General features: G+C 37.0%; 1 protein-coding gene across 45 annotated transcripts in view; it reads right to left on the reverse strand.

Annotated features, from left to right (window-relative positions):
- HNRNPC (heterogeneous nuclear ribonucleoprotein C) overlaps positions 1-13119 on the reverse strand; it is a 50026-nt gene that overhangs the window by 15822 nt on the left and 21085 nt on the right. For 23 of the 45 annotated variants that reach the window (XM_084863221.1, XM_084863231.1, XM_084863237.1 and 20 more), the window contains 3 exons: positions 4642-4918; positions 1803-1878; positions 1137-1184 (listed from right to left, as the gene is read on the reverse strand). In XM_084863221.1, coding sequence (XP_084719347.1) covers positions 1137-1184; positions 1803-1878; positions 4642-4882 — 365 coding nt within the window. In that variant the 5' untranslated portion in view covers positions 4883-4918. Of the gene's footprint in view, positions 1-1136; positions 1185-1763; positions 1879-4641; positions 4919-13119 lie in introns of all 45 variants that reach the window. The other 22 variants (XM_084863213.1, XM_084863217.1, XM_084863201.1 and 19 more) reach the window with 1 other exon arrangement.

The following is a 13119-nucleotide window of genomic DNA, read 5'->3' on the forward strand; positions in this document are numbered from 1 at the left end:
CTCTTGGCCACAGCCCCACCCTGTCCTGATTGGTTATGTGATGGTGTTGTGGCCAATTTGCACATTCTTCTATTGTTAATATAGCTGTTTCCTTAATTCCTGAAGATTATCTGAATGCCAATATTTTCTGCATATCATGCCACTACTCAATAATTAATTCCTATTATCAGTTGGAAATGGAAGAGGGCATAGAGGAGATAAAAGGTGATGGAAAAAATTAGAATAAAATAAAATTTAAAAATTAAAAATAAAAGCCATCCATAACCTATCCCTACCCACACATCTTTCAATTTTATTTCTTAGGAATCTCCAAAAAAATATTAATGTTGTTCTGAAGACACAATAAGTAATCATTATTACAACCTCATTATCTTTCATTCATTCATTCATCCATTTTTAATTGATTTCAGAGAGAGGACAAGAGAGGGAGAGAAACAATTCTAAGAGATAACCATAGATTTGCCATCTCCACTGGGATACAGCCCACAATCCAGGCTTGTGCCCTGACATGGAATCAAATGATAGCCTCCTGGTTCACGGTTTGACGCTCAACCCTGAGCAACAATGGCCAGGCCAACCCCCTTATCTATTAAAACTATATCACCATGATTCCTAATCTATAATATATTCTTAACACTCTAACATTAACTCTTAACGCAATTTGTATTGTCAATTCAATATATATATTGATTATAGCATATTGTGTTTTAGTTGGTTTGCTTAAAGTTCACTTTACAATAAAGTTAGGTATCATATTTTAAATTTTACTGTAATCCCATACAATGCAAAGCCAAGTGGCAAGTATGTCATAGGGAAATAATGAAGGAACATATAACTGCTATTTAAGTCTCATTTCATCATTAGGTAAGTCAGAAAGTCCTTTTATTTGGCATACAAATTAAAACAAAAAGAAAACTGACGTGTTTCAAGAAAAAAACTTAAGTCTAGAAAATATTTGACATGTCATCTTACTAGTCTACCTCAATTTGCAGAAGGGAAGTATTTTTCATTTTGTTTTTGACAGAAAGATTTTGTTTGAAAATATGTTTATGTTGTTCATTACTACAAAATAGAAAAACAAAATGATTCTCAATAGGTGCTTTTTATCAAGATAGGCAAAAAAACTTTTAACATACCTGTCATAATAATCCCGTTGAAAGTCATAGTCCAAGTCAAAAGAGGAGCTGAAAAATAAATACCAAAGAGCATTAATTTGAAGCCATTAATGTCAATTCACAACAGCAGATAGGGGAAAAAACCCCAAAGCCCATGCCAAGCCAACCACAATAAATAGATCAACTGATTAGCATGGAACAACTTCCAATCATTCAAATATCACCGAATTCTAAGCATCTTAGGCCACTGAACATGCAGTGGACAAATTCAAATTCAGGTGAAAGTTTTGCTAAAATTTCAACACACTAATAGCCAAAATAAGAACACTGAAAATTACAATAGTAAACTAAACATTCTTAGGCCATCTTCCCTTTCTTACTCCTCAGCTCCTGAGAAGCTAAACGCCTCTTGAAGAATAATATAATTTATGCTAAATGTCAAAGTATTCTTTAATAGCCGAAATCTCAGGGAAGTCTAATAATTTTATGGGAAATGGATGAATAGAAGTATATTAACAAAAAATTAATAAAGCATTACTTTGATACAGATAAGACACATTACAATTAGCCCTCCCATATCAAGAAAAACAGATAGAGAATATGCCCACTGATGGACACAATCGAGTTATAAATAATAAAGTTCCGGACCTGAGTAGAGGGGACGGAGAAGGGTGTTCTGGTACTGACCCGTACATCTCCGCTGCAGATCGTTTCACACCTGCTTTTCCTCGGTTCACTTTTGGCTCTGCAGCCAGATTAATATCTGGAAAAAATTTTTTTTTTAGTGTTAACTCTGTTGGGATTTTTTAAAAGTATACATAAGTCATATAAATAAGCAAAGATCTAATACTGTAACCTTTCCTTATAATATAAACACTCAAGAATTTTTTATAAGACTGGAACTTAATCTTCCATTCCTTCTGTACCAAAAAAGTTTTCATTATTTATATAACACACTAAATTTGTCTTTGGTAGCTACCATGCTCAGATCTTATTTCAATGCAATGCTTACCATTCAGAAGACCCATTTTGTTCACTTAGTTACTCTCACAGGAAAAAAGTATCAGTGACTAATAGTTGCATTTCCAGAAATGACTATGTATATTTTAAATTAAACAAATATATTAGAAATGAATGACCTCAGAGATTTTATATGGCAGTTCATGAATTAATATAACTATGGTACCCTTAAATTTCTCCAAAGACAAATCTTTATTCTTCTTACTAGAACCAATTCTTAAACTTGCAAGTACTTTACAGAAATGCTTAACCACCTGTACATGCACATACATAAATACATACCAAGAAAAGGGAAATAAAGGAGAGAAGGAAAAAAATACCCTAATATATATATATGCCTAACATAAAGTTTCCTGTCTGTGAGTTTGATTGCTTGCTATGACGTGCTCTGAATACCAGGGGGAGGCATGGCACGAAGGAAGGTAAAGGCAGGGAGCCAGCAGCCACTAGGGACCCTACCTAAGATTACATGCACTGAGCCTCTAGTTCCCATATAAAATGTAAATATTTAAAACACCCATTCTGGCAGCCAACTACTTAGCCTGCCCATCCAATGCCTACCAAAAAAGAGTTCATGTGCTTCCTCATTAACAAGAGGCCACTGTAGTTCTTTTAAAATTCAACTCATCAAATAGCCAATTAAAAACAGACATTTAGTACATTGTCTTTTTGCTAAACAATTTATGTATAATCTTCAGTTCTTGTCCCACTAAATTCATTTCTAATTTTTAAAAAATATATATTATCGATTTTTTACAGAGTGGAAGGGAGAGGGAATTAGAAACATCAATGAGATACATCAATCAGCTGCCTCCTGCACACCCCTTAATAGGGATGTGCCCAAAGCCAAGGTACATGCCCTTGACCAGAATCAAACCTGAGACCAGCAGGCGAATGCTCTATCTACTAAGCCAAACTGGTTAGGGCCATTTCTAATTTTTAATATCTAATGTTTATAAAGGCCTTGTGCTTGTACAGTTTTGACTATAGTCATTTATAACATTAAAGATAGGAATTAAAAATTTTAAAAATGTCTATTCTATTGATTTTGAGAGTGAGAGGAGGGGAGAGAAAGAGAAAAATGTATGAAAGAGAAACATCGATGACAAAAAAATATGGGGATCAGCTGCCTCCTACACGGCCCCTATTGGGGATACAGCCCGCAACCCCGGCATGTCCACTGACCTGGAATCCAACCAGGGACCTTTTGGTTCATTGGGACAATGCTCAACTAACTGAGCAACACTGGCCAGGGCAAGATAGAATTACATTTCTTAGAAAGCAATTTTGCCCTAGCCATTTTGGCTCAGTGACGTAGATTGAAGGGTATCAAGATTCAATTCCAGTCAAGGGCACATGCCCAGACTGCAGGTTTGATCCCCAGAAGGGGGCATTCAAAAGGCAGCCAATGATTCTCTCTCATTATTGGTGTTGCTATTAGTTAATTAGACAACTTTATAGATTTCATGTGATTCCAAACTGAGTCAATACCTAATAGATAATATATTAATAAAATTTTTATTTAATAATCTTTAGTAAAAATACAGGTAGGATTATTTTAAAACTGTGGCACAAAGTACACATAAAATTGTATTTTTCCTTTTCTTAAAAAGTGTAAGTACCTCCTAATCTACCCATTGGATCCTGTCAGAAGCAATTAAAATTCATAATAACTCCTGATATACAGACAGCAGTTTCTAAATAATTCTCGTTAAAAGGAGCTCTTGAGCAAAAGGGCAACAAAATCAATTATTTCTCTAAAATCAATACAACTCGAAATTTTAAAATAGTTATTTACAAACTTAAAAATCGCATACTTGGCTCACATTCTATTTCTATTGAATCAGCACTGCTCCAGATCATAGGGGTAGAAAAAACTTAATAAGGAAGCAATCAGTTCAGAATGTAGGAAAATACTAAAGGCTTCTCCAACAAATGTCATAAAATTTTTAAATGGGAAAGGAATAGAAGAACTCACAGGTTTAAAGCATCTCTAGCTTAACATGCTATAGTTCTACCAGAAGCTTTTCATGAATTATTTCAATCAGTTTATCTAAATCCTCTTCACACCCGAAAAGTACTAATACATCAGGTAAGAATAAGTAATAAACCAAGATACTATTATCTATATTTGAAGAGAAAATATAGGACTCATCCAAGCTAAGTAAGCTGTCTAACAGAGTGAAGCTCCAATGCAGAGCCAAGAAATCTGATTCAGCAGCCCTTCAGTGACTACTAAGTTATACTGTATTCTACCCAGTCCACTGTGACCAGTACCCACAGCCATTTATTATCTTACAAACTATCATTCCTATCTCCTCTACATTACACAAGACTACCACCTGAGGGTTATCTAGTCTCAACTACTAACGGCATAATAAATAAGTCTGTATTTAGCCTAATATATCTATAAACCTAACATTTTTATTATGCTAAAGTCAATTATCAAACCCAGAAAATCTCAGACTACTAAGATGATAAAAAATTAATTCAACTCATAGCTTACCTAAAACCTGGCCAGCGATCATTCTGCCATCTTCTCCTGCCACCGCAGCCCGGGCATTTCTCTCATTAACATACTGAACGAAGGCAAAGCCCTTATGAACAGAGCAACCCACAATTTTGCCATACTTTGAGAAGATAGCCTCCACATCAGATTTCTTCACCACAAGAGTATTGAGATTCCCAATAAATACACGGGAGTTCATGGAGCGAGGATCTGTCTTGTTGGTAACATTGCTGGCCATTGTCTTTGATGATTACGGTTCCTCACAAAGACAAAACTGGAAGGAAAAAAATGCATTCAGGTGAAAAATGATAAAAACAAAACATTCCGTAATAAAACTTCATCTACTCTTATTTTAAACCACTGTGACTACCTGGAGTACCAGTCAACCTCCACAGATCTCACAACAGCAAGTCTATTACTCTTTAGAGATTAGAGGCCAAGAATATATCTTTATAGAAATTTGACTCCCCCTACTCTAGTCTATTCTAACAGATTATTTTTTCCCCTCCACAGACAATTGGCAACACAATCTTCTTGAACATTTCATTCTAAATGACCACCATTATAAAGTCCTCATGCAAATTAGAAACCCCTAAGCTATCTATTACCAATTTCGACTCATTTTTCACCTTCTTAGTCATGCTAACCTAGCCAATTCATTCACTCTGGAAATACCTTTTCTGACTTACAACATGCCGGATACCTTAAGTATCTTTTTATAGAATCCAATGGCTATTACCCTGTTTCCCCGAAAATTAGAGTGTCTTATATTAATTTTTTTCTCCCAAAGTTGGCTAGGTCTTATTTTCAGGGGATGTCTTATCTTTCCTCATGCTAGGTCTTATTTTCAGAGGATGTCTTATTTTCGGGGAAACACGGTATATTTCCATCTTATGTAATAACGTACAAAATATAGTTGGGACATTTAATACTACTAGATAGTAATGATACTATATTTGGGTGAAATCCAAAGACCCTAAGGAAGAGAATAAAAATTTCCTCAGACTATTTCAAACAAAAATTATCTTTATATATGTTAGACTCAATCTTAATGTTTGGCATTCTTTTAGCTTTTGTATCAGTCTGCTGCCAGTTGCCATTCCAACCACCAGTTATGATGGACCCTCTTTTGATTTAGAGGAACACTGTAAAGATTCCAATGTCTAATGATATTTTTTCCAATACTCAAGAAAAACATGACAAAACTAATTCCCATGGATTATGTTAAAATGTCTTATTATATACACAAATTTAATAAAATAGGTAATATACATCATCTATACATGAGCATCACAATTCTGACCCATAAAATACCTAGTCATTTCATAAGCAGTACTGATTTTAAAGACATAACTGCCCTAGCTGAAACAGGTTTGGCTCAGTGGATAGAGCCTCCGCCTATGGACTGAAAGGTCCCAGGTTCTATTCTGGTCAAGAGTATATGCCCGGGTGGCGGGCTCGATTCCCAGTGGGGGACATGCAGCAAAAAACCAATCAATGGTTCTCTCTCATCAATGATATTTTTCTACCCCCCATCCCTTCCTCTATGAAATCATACACACACACACACACACACACACACACACACACACGTATATACTAATAAAAGGGTAATATGGTAGTAAGACCGGACCACCTTTTAGGCATCCTTCCTAAGAAAGCCAGGCCCAGGGGGAAGCTGGCTGCAATCCCGGGTGCCTGCAGCTGGCCAGAGGGAGGGAAGCCCGGGTTCCAGGTGCAGGGACCAAGGCAGAGGCAGTTAAGGGCAATCAGGCTGGCAGGAGAGCAGTTAAGGGGCTACCAGGCAGGCAGGCAGGCAAGCTATATGTAACAACTGCTTTTCTCTCCTTGCATTTCTGAAATTCAGGATACAATCTATTTCATTTTGGTTTACTATAAATTGTATTCTTTGCAGTAGTTCTTAATTTTTATCCTAGACTAAACAATGGAAATTTACCAAAAGTACAGCCTTTCAAATATAAGGGCCAGAAATCCTTAAAACAAGAATAAACAAACCTAGCCCTGACCAGTGTGGCTCACTCAGTGTTAAGTTTGTGCACCTAAGGGTTGCAGGTTAGATTCCCAGTTAAGGGCACATACCTGAGTTACAGATTTGTTCCCTGGTCTAATTGAGAGGTAATCATGTCTCTCAGAATGTTTTTCTTTCTCCCCTCCAATGGAAAAAATAATCCTCAGGTGAGGCTTATTAAACAAAAACCAAACCTAAAAACCTACTTAAGAGGATGGTTATACATGCCACCAGCATAGTGAACATGAACTGAAAACACCAAATAGAGATAAAGTTTATGTCCCTTTTACATATTTTCCTTTGAACCATGGGTCAGAAATGGATTTAAACGACTATTTCCTTAATTTTTACAAGGATGCTACATATAGAACAGAATGCATCACATATAATGCCATAGGGCAATGATTTTTTCAACCTATTTCAACTCATGGCACACATAATTACTAAAATTCTGCAGCAAAAAAATATATAGCTTGTGTCCACCTAGCCAAATTTTGACTCATTCACACTGGATCGCTTCTGGATTGGCCGTTACCATATTTTTTACTTAGGAACCTAAGGGAAAAGAGGTATCCCTGACTAAATAACCAGGTATTATGTTTTAAAAACATGATACACTAGTGTCCTGTGGCAATTTACTACCTTATGGCTTAATTCTCTCAATGAATCCTATTTGAAAAGTCTGGTAGAAAGACATCCAGGAATATAAATAAAAAAGGTGCTAACAGTGGTTGTCATCTCAGAATTTTAAGATAGGATTTTATTTCCCATTTTCTTTGATAAGGTATGGTTTCTAAATTTGATATAAAAATATTAATGAAAAAATAATACAATGATCTGTTTCTTCTTTTTTTTTTAAATATATTTTATTGATTTTGTACAGAGAGGAAGGGAGAGAGATAGTTAAGAAACATCGATGAGAGAGTCATCGATCAGCTGCCTCTTGCACACCCCCTACTGGGGATATGCCCGCAACCAAGGTACATGCCCTTGAACATGCCAAGGTACATGTACATGAATCGAACCCGGGACCCTCCAGTCCCCAAGCCGACGCTCTATCCACTGAGCCAAACCGGTCCCAGCTACAATGATCTGTTTCAAAAGCTGTGCTAAGGTCACCTGATTAGCTTTCAATGTCCATACTTACCACAAGAATTTAATCAAGATGTGAAAAATAGTAAAGATAGAAAACCCACAAAGACCCATTAATCCCACTCCTAGGAACACATCCTTCTAAAGAAATAAACGAGTTATTACAAATTACTTTTTCATTGAACATTTTTCAAGTGTTTTCTAAGTCCAGGGCTACTTCGGGGGAAAAATGGGAACAGATAATTCTAGTAGTACGGCGGCTTAAATTTTTCTGAGGAGGGAACAGATTTTCTTAAGTTTTAGAAATAACCAAATGATCTCAGGTCACACTTCACACTGATTGCCAAGGGGAGAAAAATGGTCAATATCCTAAATGCATAGGCACTACTGGAAAAGAACAGGAATCCCTGGAAGAAAGCAGCAACACAGAATAGTTTTGGAAACATTCTGAATCCTTACATAAAAGTAATCATATAGTAAAGCCAAAAAACTTGGTACTATGGTATCCTCCCCACCAAAACTCCCAAGCCAACATGAATGGTATTCACTAACTAGGGAAGTAGCAACTGGGAATTAAAAGACTTAGGAATTTAAGAATCTCAAAATATCCAGCTGGTATTACTAGAAATAACAAATTTTAAGGGAGGAAGTTGAAATGGGGAATTTTTTTGCCTGTTCCAATAGTGAACAAAAGATTTGATGGGTTTGACCAGTGTTGCTCAGTGGTTAAATATCGACCCATGAACCAAGAGGTCACCGGTTCTACTCCCAATCAGTGCACATGTCCAGGTTCCGGGGTCAATCTCCAGGTAGGGGGGCGTGCAGGAGCAGTAGATGTCTCTCTCATAAATGCATCTATCTCCCTTGCTTCCTCTCTGAAAGCAAAAAACAACTTTTTAAAAATGTATTTATTTCAGAGAGAAAGGGAGAAGAAAAACATCAATGATGAGAATTATTAATCGGCTGCCTCCACCATGTCCCCTTAGCCGGAATCGAACCTGGGACCCTTCAGTCCCAGGCCAACGTTCTATCCACTAAGCCAAACCAGCTAGGGCATAACTTTTTTAAGGTTTGATAATGCTAGAGCAGCATAGTCTCTACAAAATCTCAAAACTAACACAAAAGCCCCATGTACATCATTTTAATGTCTCCCCCCCCCCAAGTTATTTCTCTAGTTATTTTAAGTAATTCTATCACCTAAATGTATATTCTTAAACAGTATAGTTTTACTCATTAAAATGCATGTGATATTTTTGTGGGTTTTTTTCTTAGAGAGGGAGACATCGATCTTTGCTACGCATATTTATTTATACGCATTCACTGGTTGATTCTTCTCTGTACCCTGACTGGAGACCAAATCCAGATCATTGAAGCAAAACTCTCTAACCAACTGAGCTATCCCTGCCAGAGTCCAAATTTGATTTTTAAAGCACTTTTTAGGTAAGTTCCCCTTCAACTTAAAATTTATGTTGACTAATACAGGGCACTTGACCTGCAGTTCCCAATCTGGATTGTTCTGAAATTTCAACCTTAATACAATTCCATATATTGTTATCTGTATCCCCTGAAATAGGAAACTGGGACCAAAAGCTTGATTAGACTTGTGTGACCATTCTGAATTATTTTTGTGATGTTATTCTTAAATTCCACCTTATAGGTATTATGTTCCAATATTATCTCTAAAATATTACTTAGAAGTCCTAAGAATAGTCTCTCACTTCTTGCATATTATTGCCAGTCAGCCTGTGCTCTTTGTATCTGAGTTGGGTTGGTTGGGTATATAATCACTGGATCACTTTTTAAAAATATTTTATGCCATTTATGTCTGGACTATCACAGAACCTTCCCAAAGTGTAAACCTTGCTGGCAAAGTATTATTTTCCCTTCACCACCAAATTTAGTAGTTACCAGGATTTTTGCTTTATAATAACTATTTTTTATAGACTACCTAATCTACCCTTAAAGGATAGGTCAATTAGTCCTCTAACTTTTAAAGGTAAGTACTAGGAAAGGGGTTAGTTGTAAGTACTAGGAAATGATTATATTTCTTGCATATCCTAATCAGCCCATAATTCCTCAATGATTAAAGGAATTGTTACAGCCTTTATAAGTTTTCTCAACAGTCATTTTAAAAGTGAAATTCATTAAGACAAATTCATTGTATGTTTTACATTAACACCAGATTTCAAGTGTAAAAGCAAGTTGCAGAAGGAATGGGTCAATTTTTGCTTTTTAGTTTATATATACCTGTAACATTTGCATTTTACATGCTTTCTCAAGTAGATTTTAACAACTCAGAATTCTAATTATCAGCAACTGCAGTCTTCAGAAAATTTACAAATAATTTTAAATGTGGAAATTATAATGCTGAAGTCCAAAAGCAGGATACCCCCCCAGGAGCCATGGCCCATGCAAGGATAGCTTCCCTTATGCAGTGCACATGGCCTGGTCCCATTCCTACAGCTCTTCTGTCTTCACTCTCAACACATCTGAGCAACTCATAGGTAGCTGCTGGTTCTATAAATCTACATTCAGGATGCATTTCCATTAAACTATCCAAAACATGATTGCACTATTTGTTTCCTACACGATATGCCCCAAATGTAACTACTATTTTAAATGCAAAAGATACTTTGGGGGCATAATTTGACCAAAGTAGCATAACTTGTTACTTTTTCCTTTTTTTTTAATTCACTAATGGTCTGTGGATAACATTACATTTTTCAGCATGAAACCGAACAATTCAAATCCCCAAAGCAGACTTAAATTTATGGTTAATAAAAAAAACTTATAAAAACAAGAGTAAATAATTGTACAATACATAAGAGGAGGCATTTATAAATTGTGTGCTTAGGAAAGACATTTTAAAAAATGTTTTGTAGGTATTCTGCTTTTGGTTAATCTTTATTAACAATCATGATCTTAAAAGATGTTTTATAAGACCATTCAATGTTTTGAGAACATCAAACTTACACACACACACACTAATGGCCTACTAATGCTGTTAAAAGAAATTACATTCATATTCATGAATTAACTGTTACTTTAATAATCAACAATACAGAATCTTGATGAAAACTAACGTCGTTCATGAATCTAGTTTATAAATTCCAATTTCACCCACTTTTTGAATATTACAAGTTTCTTGCATATCCTAAACACTCCATAATTCCTCAGTGAAAGAAATCATTACAGCCTTTAAAAGTTTTCTCAGTAGTCTTTTAAGTAATAAGACAAATTCACTATTTTTAAAAAACATATTTTTACTCATTTTTAGAAAGGGAGAGAAGCATCTGAATTGCCTCCTACATCTCCCTCCCTTCCCTCCACCAGGGATTAAGCCTGTAACCTGGGCAAGTCCCCTGACTGGGAATCAAACTGGCCAACATTTCAGTCCACAGGACACCACCTAACCAACTTAGCCACTTTGGCCAATGAGGTTGCTTCTTTTCAATTTAATTGACTTTAGAGGGGGAACATCAATTTATTGTTTCACTCATGTATGCATTCTTTGGTTGATACTTGTATGTGCCCTGACCAGGGATCAAACCCACAACCTTGACATCTAATAAAAGAGCAATATGCAAACTTAACCATCACCCCGCTATACCCACCATCCAATAAGTGTGAGTATGCAGATTAACCCCAACCAAGATGGCTGCCGCCAGAGAGAGCAGGAGGTAGGCTTGGGTTTCTCCAGCAATGGAGAAAGCCAAGTTTTCCACACACCCTGGCCAGCCCAGGTCTCTACTACAAAGTTTCAATTATAGAAGGTAAATTAACTTCCAATAGAAACCGCGGCAGCCACGGAGCTGTAGAGAGCAGGCTATGGTTGCCTCTGACAATGAAGGAAGCCAAGCTTTCCACTTGCCCTGGCCAGCTCAGGCCTTTACTCCTGCTTACAAAGTTTCAATTATAGAAAGTGAATAGCTGAAACCAGTTTGGCTCAGTGGTAGAGCGTCAGTCTGCGGACTGAAAGGTCCCAGGTTCCATTCCGGTCAAGGGCATGTACCTGGGCTACAGGCACATCCCCAGTAGGGAGTGTGCAAGAGGCAGCTGGTTGTTTCTCTCTCATCGACGTTTCTAGCTCTATCACTCTCTCCTCCTCTGTAAAAAAATCAATAAAATATATTAAAAAAAAAAAAAAAAAAAAAAAGTGAATAAACCCCAACAGAAATGGCTGCCGACACGGAGCAAAAGGCTTTGCTTTGCTACCGACTACAAAGTTTCAACTGTAGAAGATAAATAGATCCCAGATACCAGGGCCTCAGCTTGGGTCACCAGGGGGCATGGCCAGCCTTTAAACCACACAGGCCCCTCCCCCAGACCGCCCCATACCCCAAGGGAACCCCCACCGAGATCTGGGACACCCGTCAGGGCAAACCAGCTGGCCATGCCCAGGCCTCTATCCTACCTAATAAAAGAATAATATGCAGATTGATCATCACTCCAACACAAGATCAAGATAGTTAGCCCCATGTGGTCAAATATCCTGCCCCTCATGCATGGACACAAGATGGCCAGCAGGGGAGGGCAGTTGGGGCAATCAGGCCTGCAAGGGAGGGGAGTTAGAAGTGACATCCCTTAAGGGGGTCCCAGATTGGAGAGGGTGCAGGCTGGGCTGAGGGAACTTCCCCCCCCCCCCATGCTTGAATTTCCTGCACCTGGCCTCTAGTATCAGGATAATGCTCTAACCAAATTACATACTTGGCCAGCGCCAAATTAATTTTTCTTAACCCCAATATTGATTACTATAGAAGATCTAAGTAAATAAAGTATGTAGAATTTTAGAACAGTATGTTTCCTTCTTAAAATTGGTTTGAGTAAAACTCATAAGGAAAAGATGTATGAAATGATTATATTTCCTGGTTACTCTGAATTCTGTTTAATTTCCTTGTAGAGATTAAGTGGATAGGATTTCCAGAAAAACAGATTCCAGAGTACAGATAATAGAAAGATAAAGACTGCCAAGTTGGTACACCTCAGCGGTTGAGCATCAGCCGATTAACCAGGTCACAGTTCAATTTTCAGTCAGGGCATATGTATAGGTGGTAGGCTCAATTCCCACTGTGGAGAGTGCAGGAGGCAGCCAATTAATGATTCTTGTCATTGATGTTTCCATCTCTCTCTCTCTTCCTCTCTGAAATCAATGAAAATATTTTTTGGGGGGGAGAAGGGGGAGATTTTAGTGGCAGTGCAAAGAACATGATTAGTAGTTATAGAAATGTATTGATTTCTATTTTATTATCCCAGTCATATCCTAAAAACAAGAAAAATAAAATCTATATATGGATGAGATGCAAGAAAACTGTCAATTTTATTTCCACTATTCATTCTCAAATTTGAGCTATCCT

The sequence above is a fragment of the Pipistrellus hanaki genome, assembly GCF_964339955.1.
Source record: "Pipistrellus hanaki genome assembly, chromosome: 1".
NCBI lineage: Eukaryota > Metazoa > Chordata > Mammalia > Chiroptera > Vespertilionidae > Pipistrellus > Pipistrellus hanaki.